The following is a 22,846-nucleotide window of genomic DNA, read 5'->3' on the forward strand; positions in this document are numbered from 1 at the left end:
CTTTTCTCCCTCTTTGCACCTAATTCTTATTCCGTCAAATCTCATAACTTTCCAAGTTAGGCCTTCCCTGAACTTTTTAATACATCCTAATTCTTAGACTTTTGAGTCCTCTGTGATCTCTGTGATAAATTCTTAGGGCACTCTAAAATTAGCAGCAGCTCCTTTTCCAATTGTAATTAAATAAGTTTTTGTATAATTATTTGTCTCTTCCTGCTAGAATATAGGCTTCAAGTAAGCAAAAACTATGTCCATAGAATTTACCATTATACCCTTGGAGTTTCATGCTGAGCCTACAATATAAGAGGCACTCAAAAACAAATCCACTCATTAAATAGATATTTGTTGTCTCATATTCAACAAACAATAGCCAACATTTATCTGGCACTTATATTATACCATGGACTGTCTTAAGCATTTTACATTTATTCATTAAGACTACAACCCATTATATAGATACCATTATTATTCTCATTACATGGGTGAGGAAACTGAGGCAGAGAGAAGTTAAGTAACTTCTCTAAGATTAGGCGATGGAATATGAACCCAGACAGTGTAGTTCCAGAGACCAAGCTTTTAACCACTACTCTATATTCTTCTTAAATATTTCTTGTATATATTTAATGTATTAGAAAAATAACTGGGCACCAACTGACCTCCATGTCTGATTGCTTTCTTGTGGCATTGCCCTGTAACACCAACACAGGGGGACAATTAAGTTCCTTGGGCACCCTTTCACATTTGTGGTACATGTTATTAACTGAATGAGTACAGACTCTCATTAGTAAGTAATGCCAAAGTCAGAGTCCTTCTGGAGAGCAGAGTTTGGCAAGGGTAGGGACACTGAAAGGGAATAGGGCTATGAGGCTGGTACATCAAAGACAGTTTCACCTTGTCCAATCTTGCCTGGGTGAAAGAAAGAGAAAGTTGGACCGTTTGTTTATAACAGGCCCCATGGCTTAGCAAAAAAGATCATGGAATTCAGAATCAGAGAACTTTGGTTCTTCTTCCTCCTCCCTCTCTTCCCCTTCCCCCTCTCTCCCTCCCTCCTCTTCATCTCTCATCTCTCTCTCTCTCTTTGTCTGTCTCTCATCAGATGACTGAGCAAATCATTAAACATCTCTAGGCCTCGCATTTCTAACATGCATAATGGAAAATGTATGTCATAATAATAATAATTTCTATCTCATGGGGTTTATTTTTCAAGGAAAAAATGAGATCCACAACTGAAAGTGCTTGGTAAACTGTCAAGTTGTATATACCAAAGCTAGCTGTGATTGGAGTTTTTTTTTTTAACTTGTAGTCTTACAGGAGTTTGCTAAGGAGATCAGCATCAAAATGACCTACTTTCACTGTTATTTCCCTTGAGGGCAGTGAACCTCTTCTTCCGTGAATCCACCCAGAGTGAAATCCCTGTCATGTGCAATTGCAAAGTTCCTCATATTTATAAAGACACATTAACAAAGTCCTGCCTGAAGAAAGGCCATTTGGGGCTTACAGATGGCCTTTGGAAGAACTGTGTTACAGAGTGTATGAGTGTTCTCCAGTTCCTGGGATTTGTTCTAAGAATGTTTTACTCAAGGTTAAAACGACAGCCTTCTGGAAAAGTTGCACTCTAACACAGGTGCATTTCATTTACCAAAGAGTGATCAAAAGAAAATATATACCTTTGGACTTAATAACTTACAATGAAAAGAAAAGCTATTGCTTAACTGTCAGGGAAAAAACATCATATAACCAAGATCACTAAATAAATACGCTCACAGCCCCAACCTAACTCCTTTAAATAAAGAGAGGCTGATTTCCATATGTATGAAACAATTTTACATTTTAACAAATACTTATTGCACTTTGAGGAGGAACCAAGGAGAGGAATAAGCCTGCTAACCTCAAGGCTCACTGAATCTCGGGAGGACACCTACAGGGATAGAAGCTTGTGGAAAAAGCTAGTTATTAGCTGGATGTAGAGTCCAATTCATATACACTTCTTACTTCCAAGAATCAGAAGAGTTGTTTTTTAATTTTCTCCATCAAGATCTGCTTTAATAGTTTCCCCAAGGGAGCCCTTGCTTTAGAAATTGTGTCTACAAAAACAAAAACTGCATTTAAAGATAACAATTAGTCTACCAAATTAAATTTTTTTGTTATTTTATGGAGGTTTATTTAATGTTATTTCAGTTATTTGATGATATTCACAAATTAAGAGCTAGGAAAGGTCTTGGGATGCTTTCCTTTCAACATCAACAGTTTACTTTATTTTGAGGCTAAAAGTGCAGGTTTTGCTGTGACCACGCGAAGCTTCAGGCTAGGTTGCCCCGACTGTGCCATGTGCCACTGGGCCATTGCAAAAGGTCATTGTGTAGTTTGGGTACTGATCAAAGGTACTTAGCTAGGTGGTGAGGGGAACTGAAATTCAACCCTTGCGTCACTTCCCAAGCTTTCTGCCCAAGGGCTATGTCTGCCGAGAGAGAGCACATTTTTCTAATTTTCACAAAGTTACCGTATAAGCTTGGGATGGGGAGCAAAGGCAGGGGAGGAAGATGAGAAGGCACCCATCTTCACAGACTGACCATTTTGAAGATGGGAAAGGGGTTTCCCATGTAATCATTCAGTTCAGTGGACCGACTCTTCTTCGTTGCTGTGGTCCCAGCACCTGGCATCAGCAGGCTTGGCACGTAGTAGACACTCAATGTATATCTTGTGGAATAAATGAATGAACAAATGGCTTTCTTATACAATTCTCCATGTCTAAAGGTTCACTGATCTGGTGCGTCAATATGCCTTGGGTAAAAGCAGAATGATACATCAGGCAAGTTCTATATTTTAGAAGTGAAACCCAACAAACTCTAACCTAACCAAGAGCCAGTTCCCTATCTGAGGTCATGCAGCCAGAGGCACACTGTAGGATTTCGTGGCCACTTTATATGTGACCCCCCCCCCCCCCACCTCCAATGCCCAGGGCCAGAGCACAACTCTACCAACTCAGCCACCAAACATATGGCTATCTACCCTCAGGAAAGTGGCCAGGACCAGGGAGAGGCTTGTATGGGGTGGGGTGCAGGAAGAAGTTCCTGACAGGTACTAAGCTGTGTATCAAAGCCTCGGCATGCCTTGTTTCACTTAATTCTCATAGCTAGTTTGTGCTCTCTTCCTGTTTTACAGGTAAAGACACAGAGACACAATCAGGCTCCTTACCCTGTCTAAGGTCACAGTGCTAATAAACAAATGGCAGAGTCAGGGTCTGTAAACAGCTGGGCCAGACACCAATATGTTCCACTGAATTTTGAGTTAGTAGGAGCATCCTGGTCTATGAAATGTCAAAACCAATATCCTTTTTCAGCTGTGTGTGATTTACTCAACTCTATTTGTTTGTTTGTCTTTTTTGTATGTTAATCTCAACCTGCTAATTTCTGCCTGCTCCCATCTTTCCCCTTGATAACCGTAAGTTTCTTATTTTGTTTTATTTTGCTTTTATTTATTTTTATTTTTGGCTGCGTTAGGTCTTCATTGATGCATGCGGGGGCTACTCTTCGTTGTGGTGCGTGGGTTCAGTTGCTCCGCGGCATGTGGGATCTTCCCGGACCAGGGATGGAACCCGTGTCCCCTGCTTTGGCAGGCGGATTCTTAACCACTAGGCCACCAGGGAAGCCCTCAAGCTCTTTTGAAACCCATTGCTACAGTTCAATGAAAGGAAAGGAAACATGTTTTTAGAAACCTTGTTTCTTTTCTTCCTTTCTTTTTTTTTTTTTTTTAAACTGGGGTTTCGGGACTTCCCTGGTAGCACAGTGGTTAAGAATCTGCCTGCCATTGACATATATACACTACCAAATGTAAAATAGATAGCTAGTGGGAAGCAGCCACATAGCACAGGGAGATCAGCGTGGTGCTTTGTGACCACCTAGAGGGGTGAGATAAGGAGGGTGGGAGCGAGATGCAAGAGGGTGGAAGATATGGGGATATATGTATATGTATAGCTGATTCACTTTGTTATACAGCAGAAACTAACACACCATTGTAAAGCAATTATACTCCAATAAAGATGTTAAAAAAAGAGAGAGAAGCTGATGTGATCAACAACAATTTTATCATATTATACATTATATTATGATGTACAAATCAATAACTTAATTAAAGAGTGATATAATTAGAATTTTTTTAAAAAAAAGAATCTGCCTGCCAATTCAGGGGACACAGGTTCAATCCCTGGTCCGGGAAGATCCCACATGCCGCGGAGCAACTAAGCCCGGGTGCCACAACTACTGAGCCTGCAAGCCACAGCTACTGAAGGCTGAGCGCCTAGAGCCTGTGCTCCGCAACAAGAGAAGCCACCCGATGAGAAGCCCCCGCACCGCAACAAAGAGTAGCCCCCGCTCGCCGCAAAAGAGAAAGCCCGTGCACAGCAACCCAGACCCAACACAGCCAAAAATAAAATAAATAAAAATAAATAATAAAAAAATAACAAAAACTAGGCTTTCCCTAGGTGGGTCTCTCTGTTGAAAGCATGCACAGAAAATCAGGAAGACAGAGAAAAGTGCACAAATCACAAGTGTAGAAGTCAGTGAATTTTCATAAAATAAACAGACCCATGTAACCTGTACCCAGACCAAGAAGTACATCATTGTCGGCCCCATGGAAGTCCCCCTCCAGTTCTCGCCCAGTTGCTAACACTCCAAGTTAACCACTATCTTGACTTCTAACATCATAGGTTTATTTTTGCCTCTTTTGAACTTTATATAAATTACATCATATTTTTATGTGCTTTTTAATCTCTGGTTTCGTTTATGAGATTCATCCCTGTTGTTGCCTGTGGCAATTGTTCTGATTGATTTAACCACCATACAATCTTGCAAATAGTACCACCTTCTCTAATGAAAAGAGTCTGATTATGTGAGGCAGATAGACAAAAGAATAAATAATAAATAACAAAAGGTTATTTACATTTCCTTTCTATGCACTGTATTGGGGTAGAAAGTCTTGGAATCTTGACAAACACAACTCTGATATATACAGAGCTGTATTAAAATTGCATTTAGAATGATCCATTATATTAGGAACCTAAAATACTCAAACTCCTAGAAGCTGAGAGTGGAATGGTAGTTACCAGGGGTTGGGTGAAGGGGGATTGGGTAGGTGTTGATCAAAAGGTACATAGTTTCTGATCCCCAAGGTGACTAAGTCCTAGAGACCTGCTGTACAGCATGGTACCTATGGCTAACCATACTGTGTAATATATGTAAAAATTTAAGGTAGATTTTATTTAAACGTTCTTATCACACACACACACACACACACACACACACACAGGGAGGGAGGAAACTTTTAGAGGCAATGGCTAAGTTTATGAGATTATTTAGGATGACAGTTTCACAGGTGTATACTTATCTTCAAACTCATCAAGGTGTACACATGAAACATGCCCAGCTTTTTTGTATGTCAATCATATCTCAATAAAAAATTGCATTTAGTTATAGTTCTTAGAAAATTTATATTTGGGGTATATTGTGATGCTTTCACTTGCTAATAATAGGAATTTAGGACCTGTCTGAGCCCCAGTTTTTCTCATCTGTACTGAGAAACCCTCATAGTGAGGGCTTCAAAGTCAAATGATATAAGTACACGAAGGGCCTCCATCCTGATTTTTCCCAGAGATCAGTAATAAGATCATGCTTTCCTGCACAGAGCTTGGGCCCAACTTTTAGGGCACCTGAGGTCTCTTACCAGCTGGGCCACTGGCTTCATCACTGCTAAAATCTGTTTCCATGCTTTCCAGCTCTGAGCAGCTCGCTATTCGTGGCAAGGCTGAGGTTTCCCATTGCCCTTTCCTGATGCCCTGCCCTTCTCAGCATCTCTCCTGCCCAACACCTTTCTGCTAAAACACACACACACACTCACACACACACACACACACACACACACACACACACACACACTGCTGAATTTGCATGAAAAAAATGGGAATATTGAAATATGAGCTAAATATTAGCTGAGCCTGAAAATTATTAAAGCAGAAGAGGGGAGATCATTGACTGAAAAAAAAAGAATGTTACTCAACAGTTTGTACAGTGTTGTCTATTCTTTTCTCTTTTTTTTTGGCCGCGCGGGGCGTCTTGTGGGATCTTAGTTCCCCGACCAGGGATCAAACCCAGACCCTCGTTAGTGAAAACACGGAGTCCTAACCACTGGACCGCCAGGGAATTACGAGTATTGTCTAGTTTTGATTATATACATGCATACATGAAAGGATATGCACAAGGGGGATAGCGATGGTGATTTCTGCTTGGTAAAATGTGACGTTTTTATCATTTCAAATTTTTTGCTTCTCTGTAATTTTCTTGTTGTCTACAATGTCTACAATGCATCTATATCCTGTCTGTAATAATAAATGTGATATTTGCAAAATGTGCATTATACTTAAAGGTTTAGAGTCTGGTTTTGTGTGTATTCTCCTATTCTACCTTCCTTGTGAGAACAGAGTAAGTATTTTTCGTATGTTCATTTTTCAGATAAAGAAATGTAGCCTCAGCAAAGTTAAGTAACTTGCCTGAGGTTACTCTCAGAAACAAGAGGCGGGACCAGAACCAAGCCAGGTCTTCTGGGTAAATACTGCACAGTAAATATTGGGCTAATGGCTGTGTTAGGTGGATCAGAAAAGGGAAGAGGAGACTCAAGAAATGACAACATTTAGGAAAGCAGTTACACAATTTTAAATAGAAAAGACCCAAGGGTAAGATGCCACTTTAAACACAGCAATTTCAGGAATGCATGCATTTTCAGCCCTGAGGTGAATCCTCTATTTTATTGACCAAGATAGGGTCTTGCCCAGAATCTTGCTCTGTTTAACCTCTGATTTAGCTTGTGCCTTAAGGTGAATTAGAGATAATCATATCTCTTCTGTGTTTATGGCACAGAGATGTTGCAAGGATTAATGGGTAGTGTGCTTGGCGCTCCTTTGAGAAAAGAGCTATAAGAATGTCACGTATTATTACCAGACTGATACGAATTATAATTGAATAATTATAATTATTCAATGCAATACTTACCAGACCTACAGAAGGAAGTAAATCTTCCTTTGTCGCTCTTGTTGAAGTGAAAGAACAAAAGAAGGGGAGAATAGAAGGGAGGTTCTCCCTGCTCCTTCTTCTCTGGAAATTCTTGACAAGTAGGGTCACCCCATGGCCACAGATGGCCCCAATACCTTCCCTTATCCCCTTGAGACTTGCTTCTGGGGTGCCAAGCATCGTTCCTTCTCAGAGTCATTTTTGTAAGACAAGGAACAAAACCAGCTTCATGGGCACGTAACCTGTGCAGCTGCACAGGGGCCCTCACTCCAGGGCCGCAGAGTTAGTCTTGAAACTCATCATATTATTATCTTTGTGTTTTGTAAGTAAAGTCGGATGGGAAAATGGAGCATATACTCCGTGGCTTGAAGCCTTGGCTCACGTACTGTCCCATCTCCTGCCACCTACCTGCTTCCCCTGGACGTGTTCTCAGCTACCTGTTTCCCTGATCCTTGGCACCCCGGGGCTCATCCAGTCTCCATGTCTCTACCCCAACCCCATGACCACTGCTGCTGTCCACTCGCAGTGGGGGCCTGGGTGCAGGTGCAGAGAGGATCTGAGCTGGACATGGGTGCCCTGCAAAGTCTCAGGTGGGGAATGCCCTGGGCCGGCATGGCTGTACCATGGTAGACAGAGGCCATGTCTTGGTGGGGGTGATCCTCCTGTCCACCCTAATCCAGGTATCTAGCACATCCTGGTGCAGAAGTTATAGCACCTTTAGGGGTCACCTGTCTGCTGTGGGTTGGGGCATTGGTACCATGGTGAAGGGAAATGTCTGCCTTTCTCAGAGCCTGCCCTGGGCCAGGGCATAGCACGCAGTCTGGAAGTTGGCAGGTTCGGGCACCCCAGCAACTGGTAAGCTGTGCATGTGCCCTAAGTCAGAGGCTGCAGGGCCTCTGGGGTCCTATAAGGGTCTGCACCCTCCTCCTGGTATCCCTCTGCCTGAAGTAACACAATTTTAAAGAGTAAATAAAACACACCATGCCATTCATTAATTGTGACAAATGTGCCGTTTTAAGATGTTAGCTATCGGGAAACTTGGATGTGGGGTATATGGAAACTCTTTGTGTTAGCTCTGCAACTTTTCTGTAAATCTAGAACTATTTTTTAAAAGTTTATTTAAAAAATACAATACCGGGCTTCCTTGGTGGCGCAATGGTTGAGAGTCCGCCTGCAGATGCAGGGGACACTGGTTCGTGCCCCGGTCCGGGAGGATCCCACATGCCTCGGAGAGGCTGGGCCTGTGAGCCATGGCCGCTGAGCCTGCGCGTCCGGAGCCTGTGCTCCGCAACGGGAGAGGCCACAGCAGTGAGAGGCCCGCGTACCGCAAAAAAAAAAAAAAAATACAATACCACCATGACAGGTCGAGGGAGAGCAACTTCAGAAGAAAGGAAAAAGCTTCATATTTTAAGACCTTTCACAGCACTTTTTCCTGCTTTTTGAAAAGGGACTATGCATTTCATTTTGCACTGGGCCCTGCACATTATGGAACTGATCCTGACTGTAAAACCCCTTGTTGAATATTCAGTTCTTCTATCTCCCTTCCTATTCCTCCCCCCACACATACCAGGTTTGGGGGTTACTTTTACTGCCGTTAATAATTATACTCCTGTGTGCTGATCACCTACTGAGAACTGGTTACCATACTTTCTATACTTGGTTTCATTTAACCCCTTTATAACTTTATGAGATGAATATTCTTCTCCTTATTTTAAGATGTGGGAAATGGAGGTCCAGGATCACACAGTAAGTGGTAAGAGAGAAAGTCAAAATGCCCGAGCCTCAGTCCAAAGCTGGTGCTCTTTTCGCAGTGCTACAGACGTATCCTCAGCCTCTAGATACCCAAGTATCAATATTTTCAGGCTGCTTGGGCAGGCACTGTGGTTTCCATCCCTCTGAGTGTTTACTGAGTATCTACTGGGTACCAAGCACCGGATCCTGTGCTAGAGCTACAAAGTTCTAGTGTGGAGGCCAGTCTGAGCTGCACTGGTCCTTTCCTTTGGCAGTACCAGTAAGTAGCTGGGGTTTGATGCTCCCATCCTTAGCCCACTCTGACATCTGTGCCTCCTGCCTCAGTTACTGTGATAAGAAGGCTCTAAAATGGCACATAAAGAAAGCCTTGGCCATGGATTAAGAATCTGGGAAGGGACAAGTTTTCATTAACTTCAAATTTTAACTTTTTACCTAAAGAAATATTGTGGCTGACCAGAATCAGAGAGGGCAGTGAAATAAGTTCCTGCCATATCCACTGGCCAGTCCCTGGCAGCTCACTATTGTCCCAACTCTAGGAGCATGCGTGTGTTCATTCTGTGTAATAGACAAGGAATGAGTTGTGGCGATGGTACTTAACTGGAAGATCATTGACGAGTTCTCCTCCTTCTTCAGTGCTTCACTGCTATAATTACCATATTTTCTTTGTGGGTGGAGATCGGATCCCTTTTTTCCTCTTCCGGGAGGAGAAGTGTAATATATCATCCCGCAGTCAGTTCAAAATGCTCCAAGCAAGTTACTTACTCCTCACCACCAGGGTGAATGTCTGATCTTGAGGACCACAGGTTGTGATATGGAAGACACCAGGGTCGTGAAGCATGAGTACCTGGGAAGTGGTTGGACTTTTCTTTTATGAGAGGCCAGGAGGGAGAAGGGGAGGATTCTGTCACTTCAGGAAAAGCTTCCTTGGATGAAGCGCTCTTCTGGAAGGGCATAGAGGCAAGGGGGTGTTTCAGACACACAAAAGAGTCAGTGAGGAGATTCTTTGTGTTGAAGCAGCATGGCAAAACTGAGGAAGAAAGGAGGGAAGGTATGTGCAAGTCTGGATCGAAATGAGTTTCACTAAAAACACTTCAATTCTTGTCTGCACATTTTTGAGGCGTGTGAAAAGAAAAATGGAGGAAGTCACCTTCAGTGGTTTTGTGGCTTTTTAAGTATGACATCCAGGATGTTGAATTTTAACCCCTGTTTATCCTGAAGGGTAGGCATATGTGGGGGATGAACAAGACACCTATTCTTTGAAATGTGCGTCGGGTGCCAAGTGGCTCTTTGTCACTTGGAATCTCTCTCCTGTTTATTCCCTTTTCTGCTTCAAGTGTGAGTGCCACACACATAAAAGTATTCAAATAATAATAAAAAAGCTATGTGATCTCCCTAGGATTTCTGCATGAGCATATGAAAAATGTATTCTAAATATGACAGGAATGTGTGAGTCTTTTCCTTATAATAGAATTTCATGTGAGATTTTTAATTTTATTCGTGCCTATTGTGTGCTTGCATTCCAGAAAGCTCGGTAGAGTTAAAGGATGGTGTTCCCTTCAAAAATCAGTCATGTATGCAGGAGAGTCTGACTGGTTTTTATAACTGTCTGTAGCATCATTGGTTCATCTAGCATTTATAAAATTAATTTCAGTGTTTATTAACATAGGGTTCTTAAGTCAATAACCTTAAGTATTAGCTTAGACTCACGAACTTTTGGGTATGAAATGACGTATTGTGAACACTTAAAAAGAGTTTCATTACCCAGCAAAAATATGATCTTAAAAGCAATAATTTTTGAATGGGCCACTGAGACATATTTACAGAAAGTCTGGATTCCTACAGTGACAAATCCGAGGCCCCGGCTTTAATCAGAAAATCTGCGCGTTCACATCTGGCTCCACCTGAAAGTCTGGTTCAGAATTTCCCTGTGATCCTGGCAGTTGCAGAAGAGAAGTTTTAGCTTTGTTTAGTATAACAAGAACTGCCTGACTCCCCAGCCAATAAATGTGTTCATGTAAAACTCCAGACAGTTTCTCTGAGACTGCACTCTTATCAGGGAGACCTCATTTTGCCTCTACTTAAAAGGGAGACTCGCAAGAGAGGAAGACTTGTGCTGGTCAGTGTTTGCTGAATTGAAAGTTATTCCAACATTTGCACATTCCCCAGAATGAATGACTGCTTAGCCTTCCAACAACGTAACTGTCAGTTTCCCCCCTCCAGTTTTCGATTGTACGTTTCATTTAGAAGAAAAGCCAAATGAGAAAATGCTTTCCTCATTTCTCCTCTAGACTGCAAACACTCAGAAATGACATCACGCACCCTAAAGAACCCCAAGATGACGAAGGCAGAGAGAGCCTGAGAAAACTGACTGCTTCTGCCATGAGTTTTAGGACTCATGTATGCAGATGAGCTTTTAAGAGCCGGTTCCCCGCCTTCTTCCTCAAAGGAAGTTTCTTGGTAGATCGCAGACACCTCATCCAGCCTGGGGGCGGGGGGGGTGAAAACTTGGCACGAGCCATTCCGGGCAGAGCACCGGATTTGTTCTCCTGGTGGAGAGAGCTGGAAGGAAGGAGTCGGCGTGCAAATAATGAAGGAGCACGGGGCCACCTTCAGTAGCGCCGGGATCAGCGGCGGCAGCGGTGACTCGGCTATGGACAGCCTGCAGCAGCTCCAGCCTAACTACATGTCTGTGTGTTTGTTTGCAGAAGAATCTTATCAAAAATTAGCAATGGAAACGCTGGAGGAACTGGACTGGTGCTTAGACCAGCTAGAGACCATACAGACCTACCGCTCTGTCAGCGAGATGGCGTCTAACAAGGTAAGAGATGACCGTTTTATTCATTAAAGTGTGACCGCGCGGGGAGCTCCGGGCTGCCCTGGCCTCCGCCAGCAGCAGAGGTGCACCGGGACGCCACTGTCAGCTTTGTTGATCTGCCTCCGATGATTCTATTCCAAAGTGCTCCACTTTGCTTGCGTCGTGATGCTACAGCAAAAGTTTAAAATCCTCAGCAGGCTTTAATTCCTAAACTTCTTTCTTAGTGATGCTGTGCGGAATGAGTTTAAGGTGAGGGGTGTTTATGAAGTGTACCAATCACCATACAAGTGAAAATGTTTTTTTTATTTTTTTGTAAACAGTTAGCAGGAAGATAAAATCTGAATGAATCCATAGGGTAAAATGTTGCGTTGCAGTCAGGTGTTATATATGTGTGTCTGAACAAGAAAATAATGTGATTTCTGTATATCGATGGTGAGAATGGTTTTCCCTGAAGTTTCATAAATTCTGAAATTCTCCTCAGAAGGATGTTCTGATATTCTCCAACATTTCTTTTGTGATGCTGATATGACCTAAGATTAAAAAAAGAAACAATATACTTTGTCTCCAAAAAAGAAAGTTATTTTTTAAAAGTTTGCTGCTTTACAAAGTGGAATCATATGAAATGAAGTTCCACCCGTACTGCAAAGAAATGGTTTTATGTACCATGCCCAGGCAAAACTTAGTGTTGAAGAGCTTTAATTATCTACCATTATATCATTTGTTTAAGTAACACCTGGATTTAGAGTGCTAATTTATGTAGTGAGAGTTGTTGCTTTTTGTTTGTATTTTTCTCTTGGAGACTGTTGATTTTATATCTATCTATCTATCATCTATCTATCTATATGCACATATATATGTGTCTGTGTATGTATTATTTTAATTGAAAGCCTTAACACTGCACCCTCATAAATACACATTTCAAAATCCCCAATCATCCTAGCCTGAGGTATTATCTTATTGTCTTAAGGTTCTGGGGCTGGGAAGAGATTTTGCTCCACACCTGCCAACATGCCCTTTCCAGCCTCGCATGTGTGTCCCTCCTCCCTTTTTCCTGGGGTTAAAAGTATCACCTTCCCTTCGAGACTTGCTGGCTCCTGCTCAGAGGATCTGAGTAGAGGAAGCATCATGTCCTGAAGGTTGGCAGGGTAAGAGGGGGTGGTATAGAGAGTGGACTTTTCTTACTCTTGTTTATAGGTTAATGAAAGGGCAAAAAAAATAAGCCTCTCTCAAATTTTAGTTCAGATTCAACTTGGGAAAAAAAAAGGTTTGAGTTTTAACTATTTACTGACTTTTCTCTGAAGTTCTCAATTAAAGCTAAATTCTGGGTTTTTCCAGGCTGTTGTAAATCTCAACCAGCTGCTTCCCCATGAGGAGGGCGTAACTGCATAACTTCTCCAAACCACACTGGAGTTCATGTAGGAGGATTTTCACACAGGCTTTAGCCTCCTGTGAAACATTCACGGATACTCTGTTCTTTGCATTTTGTGATCATTGATACACATGCAAGATGGAGATCTGGTATTTAGGGGTAGTTTTTTAGCAGGTTTCACCATAAAGGACACCCTGAACTTTCTTCTGGAGTCACTAAGATACAGTGGGCAACTTTCTCCCCCTGGAGAAAAAGATTACTCATTGAGAAACTGCAAATCGCCATTAGTTTTCGTTTCGACTGTTGATGCCTTGTAGATTCTAACCAGGTTTGTGTCTGGAGTGCTGAAATTAGACAGTGTCTATCTTGCAAATTTATTACAAATGATCTCATATTCAGTGTATAGTTACTGAGGCTCTGACACCAGGGACTGTGTAGGACCTAGTGAGAATTCAGGCTTCCGCTCCTCCTTTATGGTGTCCTGTGCAGGAAGCAATGAAAGTTGAATAGGGCTAACCCTAAAGAAAGGGCTAAACCTTAATGCTGACACAGTTAGCTTAAGTAGAAGGCATGCAGCTTCACCTATTTCTAGAGCTACAGTGGAGAGGTTGTAGGGCAAAGCAATTACCCAGTGGATGAATAATGTCCAGATGACAGCTGAAGTCAGTTTCAATTTTTAAAAAGATCTGTCTCTCTTTACTTAGCTCTCTTTTTACCTACCCCCAATCTCAAAGTCTTGATTATACTGATAATCATCTCAGGGTTAATCCATGACACATATAATATAATATAATGTGAATATTATTGTCGCCACCAAAAAGAAATTGATCTATACCAGTTTAGGGGGAACTGAATTATCTGTGGTAAAACTAAAATTCACATTTAATTTTAAATATTCTCAAAGTTATTTGAGTGTTCCATCTGAGCTACTGTTTAAAAATATCATCATCGTCATCATCATCATTACTGTGTAGTCTTTTTCGATCATCTTCTGCTTACTCTCACTGAACACAGGAGCTGTGGCAAATCTCTGAGTTACAGACTTGGAAGTAAGTGTGAAGATGTTCTATACAGGAAGTTTGTGAAAAGCATGGGCTTTGGAGTCCAAAGATCATGGTTCAGATCCTGTTTCTATCATTTACTAGCTACTTGACCTTGGCCAACTTACTTAACTGCTCTAAGACTCAACTTTCTCATATGTAAAACAGGGATGAACGTGGTCCCTACCTTACTGGGGTTGCTGTGAAGATTGAGATAATACGTCTAAAGCACTCAGCAAGGCCCCTGATGTGAAGCAAAAGTTCAATAAGTGATAACTTATTAATAGCATCTGCTACATCTTTGCATAAAACCATCTGTCTCTAGTTCTGATCAGCTAAGTGACTGCTGAGTTTTGTTTGCAGCCTCTGAACTTGCATGAGAGTGGTGATGGGAGTGCCTGTGTTTTGCTTAGGGGTTTGGAGATTACATGTATGCCAGTCTACATGCAAATGGTAGAACGTCAACTGCGTCTAGTAGAGGAAAACAAGTAGTCTTTATATTCACTTCATCTGGGTAGGGATGGATTTGTTTGTTGCTTTTTCTTAACCCTTTTGAAGAAAACCGTGACTCAAAGATTGCAACCATCCCAAGTGTGCTTCAGAGCCCAGAGAGTAGGATGAGGAACTGTTTCTGTGACTTACAGAAACATAGTTTTTCCCTTGGCTCAAATTTCTCTCATTCCTTAATGCTGGCCACAGGCCAAATGGAATTCCAGAATTACAGGGCAAGATGCAGCCAGGTGGGTCAGTATTGTAGATTATTTTCCCCCAAGAATTACAACAAGATGGAATAAATTAAGTAGGAGTTTTACAGGGCAATGACACTGTCTTTCAAGATGAAAAGGATATCTAGTGAACCTTCTGCCAGCAGCTAGACGCGTGAGAGCTGTTTTCTTTAACCACAGATTGCCTTCTTAGATTTGTTCATTAATTTTTTGTTTCAACTTTTATCACCTCCTGAATTAGAAGAATTGTCTTACGCTTCAGCGAAATGCATCAGAGCATGAGTTCCTCAGTGGCAAAACAGTCAGATGTTTTGAAAACAGGATGCTTTGGCTGCGCATTATAAAAAGAGGAACGGAAAGAGAAACAGTATAGAAAGGAAGAAAGCAAATAGCCTCAGCAGGGTCCCCAGCCCAACAGCGGCATAAACACTGACCTATCTTCCTGACCTTCACTGTAGCTCAGTTCCTGACCTCGTGTCACCAAAGCCAACCGACGTCATTGGAGGAGGAGAGGAGGAATGGCGCAGCTGCTGTGAGGGTGACTAGAATTTCCTGTCTCCTTCCTGACAGACGCAGGCTGAAAAGTACAGAGTTGCAACAACAGTGGCTGAGGAAGGACCGACACAGAACAATCCCAGTGAGGTGGCGTTGTGACTGAGGGGAAAGAGGGAGCTTTGACTGAGAAACAGTGTCTCTGACCTAAAATTTTCAGGTGAAAAATGTCAAAGGGGTTATTCGTACCCGGCATGTTGAATGTCTTTCAAAAGATGTAATACCCAGGGGCTTCCTTGGCGGCGAAGTGAGAGTTGAGAGTCCGCCTGCCGATGCAGGGGACACGGGTTCCTGCCCCGGTCCGGGAGGATCCCACATGCCGCGGAGCGGCTGGGCCCGTGAGCCATGGCCGCTGAGCCTGCGCGTCCGGAGCCTGCGCTCCGCAACGGGAGAGGCCACAGCAGTGAGAGGCCCGTGTACCGCAAAAAAAAAAAAAAAAAAGATGTAATACCCAGTAAGGAGCTATCTTCAAGCAGCTGGTCACTGACCTAACTTTCCCCCACAAGTCCCCCACTACACTTTTCTTTCTCAACTAGCTTTGTCCTGGGGCTATTTTATGTGTAGTACAAAGGTTTGGGCCTTATCAATGAAAATGGATGTTCTGTTGTTGAAAAGAGCAGTCCTGAATAATATCAGTACTCTCTTGAGAATGGAGCACCAGGACCCAGCATTGCAGTAAATGTTTGCTAAGGAAGTCTATAAGATGGGAACGGGAGGCAGAGGGACCTTTTCCTCTCAAGGGCATCAGAAAGTCCGCTACAGATACCATGACAGGGGAAATGAGTCCTCTCAGCTCTACAGGTTTATTTTTCCGATTTTTCAGGTGTAGCCGTACTAGAGTACCAAACGTGAAGCCAACTACTTGCCTGTGCTCGTGGGTGGGAGGGAATTAAGTCATCGAATTCTACCAGCCTGGAGCCACCTGGGACCCAAGCTGCATGTCACTGGAATGTGACCATGATAGGTTGATTCCCTTACAGTTGGTGAGTCATTCTCTATCCAGTCGTATAATTTGTAAGGATGGGAAATGTTGGATCCAGCAGAACTGAAAGGAAATAGATCTTATTGATCAATGGATTCATCTTAGAACTCTGTTGGGAAGATAATAGACAGGTAACCAATTATTGAAAGGGATTAATTCCACTTTGGCGCAAAATTGAATGACATGATTAGAGCAGTGCCCCCCATGGGGCAGGAGGACCCCTCTTCCTGGGCACTGTGCTTATAGAGAGCCTAGCTTAGTCTGTACCCAGCTGTGCTCTGCTCCAGGACCTGGGGAGGCTGCTGGGTCGAGGGAGCACCTGTGCTCCCCCTTCCATACTGCATCTACCCTCACATTGTCTGCTCAAATGGCTTTGAACTCACTTCCAGGGCCTATGCAGGCCTCTTACCTGGATGTGCCACAGGAAAGCATACCTTTAAGCCCAAGGAGTAGCCAAGAGGCAGCAATCTGGCTTGAGACAGTAGTGTGGGAGAAGCTTGGACATGCAGGCTGTCTAAGCAGAGGGTGTACTTATGGGACCCACATACAAGGTCCCTGGTGGTGCTAGGACATGGGGAAAGAATGGGGCAGGGCGTGGTCCATGAGCTAGATCCCCCTGCACTACCATATCCAAGGTGTTCAAGTTTTCTAAATTCAATCTGGCCTTCCGTAGGAAGGGATGTCTGTCAAAGTAGGAGTATTGGAGGCAGCTCAATTTATATCCTTATACAATTAGACTTATGATATGTGGCTCCACAAATGTTGGAGGAGACCTCGGATTAGAGGGCAGAATAGAATAAAAATCAGTTCTGATGGCCAAGAGGGGGACTCAGACAGTGTTTTGGTCCAATTTTTCTTTCTCTACTGCTCAGATATGTATGGTACTAGAGAGAGCAAAGTGGAAAGAGCCTGGGAATAAGCCATGAGTTTGAGTTGTAGCTCTGCCTTTATTGAGGTGTTTTATCTTAAACAATTAAATCATTTTGAATCTTTGCATTTTCTTAACTACAAAAAAAAAAATTGTTGGAGAGGACTGTCTCCATGGTCTACTTCAGCTCTTGTATTTATCAATAGAATAATAATAGTGAACAACCAATCTATTTTTGCAGGTGTATACTTTGTGTGCAGATATTGTGCTAAGCTCCTGATCTACATTCTGTCATTAATACTCACAGCAACTCTTTGGATAGGTACTGTTATTATCCCCATTTTACAGATGAGTAGAGTGTGGCTTAGAGGGTTGAAATAAATTGCCTAAGGTAAAGATGAGAGCCAGGATTCATACCCAGGACCATCTGACTCACCACCAATGACCCCAATGGGACAGATAAATATAGAAATAAAGAGATAGTTAATCATTCTTATAAGGGAATTTTGTTGTGGTTTCTGGGAGGTCTTATTCTTCTAACTCTGGCTATCACTGATGGGTAGGTCTGGTTCAGAATCCTAATCTGCAATTACCATATTCTGGGCCTCTAAATTGGCCATTAATAACCTCCAGCTCTGTCTTTGTGGCTGGGAAGCAGTGTCCATTAACATAGAAGAGGGGGAAGAATAACCATAGTTATAGAAAATGGTTCTAAAGCATCCATAAAACTGTAAATAATGATATTAAACTAATCCACTGTATCAGTTTGCTAAATTCAAGGTCTATTTTTTTCCCCAAAGTCTTCTCTAACATGACCTAAGATAAGATAGTAAGTTTTGTTTAAAGGACTTTAGCCTACCCTCTAATTTCCCTTTTACCTACCCCCCCTGCCCCAAGCCCCGAAATAAAAAGAAAACAGAGGCTATTCCTGTAATTTTTTTCATTTTATTACGATTAAAATAATTGGGGCAATTTCATCATATACTATGTCCTTTCCAATGCATGCAATATGACCATAAAACAGAAGAGCGATGTTTCTGTAGCAGTAATCAATATAGGGAAATTTCCTAGAAGTAACATGGAGACTGTCTCCCTTAGATTTGTCTTCATGCAGAGATGAAATAGAAAATTAAGTTGTTTATTCTTTATCCAGCATTATTTCAGTTACTCTTTCTGACAAAATAGAGTTGTATTATTGAGTGTAAGTCAGTATTCCACGTTCTATTCTTATCAAAACCTAAATCGAAGATTTTGAAATTTGTTTAGTGCTTTGTAGTAAATTTGATCCGTAATCTGTTTTACTTAATTGAAATACTTTTGCATTGGTATTTACAGAACCATTTTCTCCACTGAATTCTAATCCATTCAGCCCACTTAACTCACTTGAAAGTACCCAAGTGAACAAATCTCTAAAAAACAAGAAGGAATGAAGTGAAGGAACATTACCATTGATTGGTGCACCTCTGGCTAGCTGATAAGAGCTGATATTCTCAAAATAGAATAAATAAGTCATTTTAATGGGAGCCTTTCTCTCCACATTAAAAAAATCAGGTAATTATGTTTAGAGTACAAGTATAAATCTAGAACACTAGTTTTGAAAAATAGAATTACACCATGTCAATGGAATAAAGGTTTGTTTTACATCTTTTTATACTTCTTTCTCATCGTTTTTTTTCTTTTAGAGTATGCCCCGGTCTAGAAGCCTCCCCAGATTCATGCCATTGTTATCTATGAAAGAAAAGGCCAAGGGTGGAGCTTGTTCTTGTGCTATTCTTCCAGCACATCTTACTGCTAAGTAAACGTGTGCTCAGCAAGTAGAGATAGCTCAGCTCTGGAAGCCAGGACTTACCAAATCAGAAGATACCAGGGCAAACTTGTGCCACGGTCAATAGATTTCACACTCTAGAAGGCTCTGTGCCAGTTGTCACCGTGCATCTCTGCACATCCCTCCACTTTAGCATTTTTCAGGGATCTGCCAACCCCTCTCTGTCTTGCCCAGTTGTACGTGATGTTTCCCTCAACTGGTGCCAAACTGTTTAGTCTCTTGGATATTTTACTGTAACTTCCTTTGTTTGATTTACTTTAAAGTAGCCAAGTGTTTCCACAAAGAAAGGACTGTTAAGTTATTTAGAAATGAAGAAGACAGTAAAACTCCTGTTTCTTTTGTTTCTGTTGTGGGAAGTCACTGATAATCTTTTTCTCTTTAAAAAGTGCCTGATACTTTTTTCTCTTTATGGAGTAGAGTTTAAAAGCTATAAATCATGCAATTCTGCTCATGAGTCACATGTTTCTTCAGCTAATTACTTGCCATTTAAAAACCTTCAGAGATTGAAGTTTAGTGAACTTATTGAAAAGAAAATTCATCTGCATGGCTCAATTTCATCTCTGTTTTCCTTTTTTTAGCTATTCAGAATATGGTCATCTTAAAGATAGTCATTTTAAAACTCTAAATGGCCCAGTTCCCTTTATTCTTTGATAACAGCATAGTGTGTAATGTTATAACCCGCAGCAAATTATAAAAATGAAATTTGAGTACAGATACCAGAAGGTAAAAGTGACTTATCCAGTTTAAAAAATTTGCATTTAAGGGCTTCCCTGGTGGCGCAGTGGTTGGGAGTCTGCCTGCCGATGCAGGGGACGCGGGTTCGTGCCCCGGTCCGGGAAGATCCCACATGCCGCAGAGCGGCTGGGCCCGTGAGCCATGGCCGCTGAGCCTGCGTGTCCAGAGCCTGTGCTCCACAACGGGAGAGGCCACAGCAGTGAGACGCCCGTGTACTGCAAAAAAAAAAAAAAAAAAAAATTGCATTTAAGACAAGAGGTCTTGGCATTTTATATCTGAAAATTTAAAATGGTTATTTTGGAAAGAAAACAGTAAGAAGAGGTGTTATCATTAAATAAAAATATCTGTCCAGCTCAACCACATAGGCTGTGTGCTAAAGCTAATCAAATGGGGCAAAGTGGAGTGATAATCTGGCAACTATATAATGTCTTTGGTCAGTATGGATGGTAAAAATTGATAAGCCTAACCAAAAGAGACCTGAATGTATTCTTTCTAGCTATAGTCTTATGCGGTTGCATTAGACAAAATTCCCGAACTTTGAGCCCATAATGGAGCCATAGGTATTACCTATTTTAAGACTTCATTTTATAGATGAGGATTATAAAAACTGAGGGTTAAATATCTAATATGCTCCACAGATCTTTGTAAAATATAAAAAAAGAAATCTAAATGAAAAGTAATTTTATTATGACATGACTTCTCCAGAGTCATCAGGTTAATTAGTGGAAGATTAAGGTACTAAAATCCAGCTTGCTCTTCATCTTCAGCAAAAAGCTGATTAAGCTTAAGAAAGACGTGGGACATTCCCTCTTTAGCTTGCAATGAGTTTTAACCTTCTCATTACTCTTCATGAATAAAAGCTCTACATGTCTTAATCATTTCAAGTAAAGAGAACTAATTTAGTATTCCTGAAAATTGTGTGATCAAAATCTAGCAGGAAATAGTTGGAGCAAGTTACTTTAAATGTCCCTGGCATTGGTTGTTTTGTTTTTCTTCTCTTTGCTTTTTCAATTTCTGAATAACTATACATATTAATATATCTGAATTAATACATATTAATATAATAGACATATATATGCATACATATATCATCAGATAAAAACCTCATTAAGGCAACCAGGATTAACATTTTCATCCTCACATAATTGAAATGCTACCCTACAGATAATTTATTTCCAACCTTTTCAGTTAACATAATAGCCTATTTCTTCATTCTTTTCTTAGGTTAGATTCCCATAAATGGAATTAATGGATTAAAAGGCAACATTTTTAAGGCTTTGATACTTATTTGCTTTCCCACTGATCCCAATGCCAAAGTTTAAGTAGTAAAAACCCTGTGATTAGTAAAACTCCTTCAGTTTCTTTCTATTTCTTCCTTTCCTCTCTCTGAAATTGAAGGTGATAAATTGGAGAGTTTTACCAACTGGTGGAAAAATAGTCAACGTTCCAATTCTCTCTGCTACTTAGCAGAGCTGTTGGCTTAGGAAGTAGAAACGAAGACAGTGATCTCAGGTTGACCCTATCCCTGTACCCCAGAATGTTTCTGCCCAGTGGCCCAAATTATGCAAAGCTCTCCCAACTCAAATAAGATTTCTGGATTCTTGAGTTGTGTCATCAACATCTTGGTGGAGTTGGGTTCAACAGTGTTGGCAGCCACACATTTAGAAACAATATTGATGTAATTAATGCCTTGTCAACGTTTTAAATCAAATAAACCTCATTTACAGTAGCTAGAGATACATTTTGATGTGTTTAGGTAGCTCAAGATGAGTTTTGATGTTTAACTCAGATGTCTGAGTTAAGCACATGTTGCGAATATCTTGCCATAAAACATTGACAAACTCTGAACTATTAACCTAACTACTTAAAATGAGCAGATGCAGGAAAAAATAAAGGGAAAATGACTTGGGAAGAACTGATTATCTCGTTTATAGTAGTCCCTCCCCCTTATCTGTGGTTTTGCTTTCCACCATTTCAGTAACCCGTGGTCAACTGCAGTCCAAAAATATTTAATGGAAAATTCCAGAAGTAAACAATTTCTAAGTTTTAAATTGCGCGCTGTTCTGATTAGTGTGATGAAATCACACACCGTCCCACTTCACCCACCCGGAGGCACGTGATTCACCCCTTTGTCCAGCATATCCTGCCCAATAGTCACTTAGTAGCCAGCGGGGGTTATCAGATCAACTGTCCTGGTATCTCAGTGCTTGTGTTCAAGTGACCCTTACTTTACATTTTACATAATAATGGCCCCAAAGCACTAGAGTAGTGCTGCTGGCCATTCAGATATGCCAGAGAGAAGTTATAAAGTGCTTCCTTTAAGTGAAAAGGTAAAAGTTCTCAATAAGGAAAGAAATAAATCACATGCTGAGGTTGCTAAGATCTATGGTAAGAATAAATCTTCTATTGGTGAAATTGTGAAAAAGAAAAAATAAATTTTTGCCAGTTTTGCTCCTCAAGCTGCAAAAGTCATGGCCACACTCTGTGATAAGTACTTAATTGAGACGGAAAAAGTATTAAATTTGTACAATAAGATATTCGAGAGAGAGGCCACATTCCCATAACTTTTATTACAGTATATTGTTATAATTGTTTTATTTTAGTATTTATTGTTGTTAATCTCTTACTGTGCCTAATTTGTAAATTAAACTTTATCATAAGTATGAATGTATAGGAAAAAACATTGTATATATATAGAGTGCAGTACTATCTTCAGTTTCATGCATCCACTGGGGGTGGAACATATCCTCCACCAATAAAAAGAGACTAGTGGATAATGTTTATTAAGGGAAATCATTCCATGCCAAAATATCCTTGATAGTCTAACTTTAGCTCTTTTGATATTTACCCGTTGCTAATCATTACTTATTTTATCAAGTAGGACAAAGTTAGAAATTTTCTTAGCATATAATGTAGGAAATGAAAAGAAAATTTTCAACTCCTGGATGGATAAGAAAACTTAGTTTTTTAGCCGTTATAAGATACAGAAGACTTGAATTTAAAAGTTAAAATATGTAAAAGGAGATTTCACTGCTGGGGGCGAAAGGGGGGAGAGGAGATTATTTAATAACCAGGATAATCAGCTGAGTATAGGAAAAGAACTGACAGAGTTGAAAAAAATAGACTAA

The 22,846-nt window shown here is 41.1% G+C and overlaps 1 protein-coding gene across 2 annotated transcripts in view; it reads left to right on the plus strand.

Moving 5' to 3' along the window:
• The window catches only part of PDE4B (phosphodiesterase 4B), a 481,867-nt gene that overhangs the window by 428,595 nt on the left and 30,426 nt on the right, over positions 1 to 22,846 (plus strand). For both annotated transcript variants that reach the window (XM_060023415.1, XM_060023425.1), the window contains one exon: positions 11,513 to 11,625. In XM_060023415.1, coding sequence (XP_059879398.1) covers positions 11,513 to 11,625 — 113 coding nt within the window. The remainder of the gene's footprint in view (positions 1 to 11,512; positions 11,626 to 22,846) is intronic.

Source organism: Delphinus delphis, chromosome 1 (assembly GCF_949987515.2).
Source record: "Delphinus delphis chromosome 1, mDelDel1.2, whole genome shotgun sequence".
NCBI classification, from domain to species: Eukaryota; Metazoa; Chordata; class Mammalia; order Artiodactyla; family Delphinidae; genus Delphinus; species Delphinus delphis.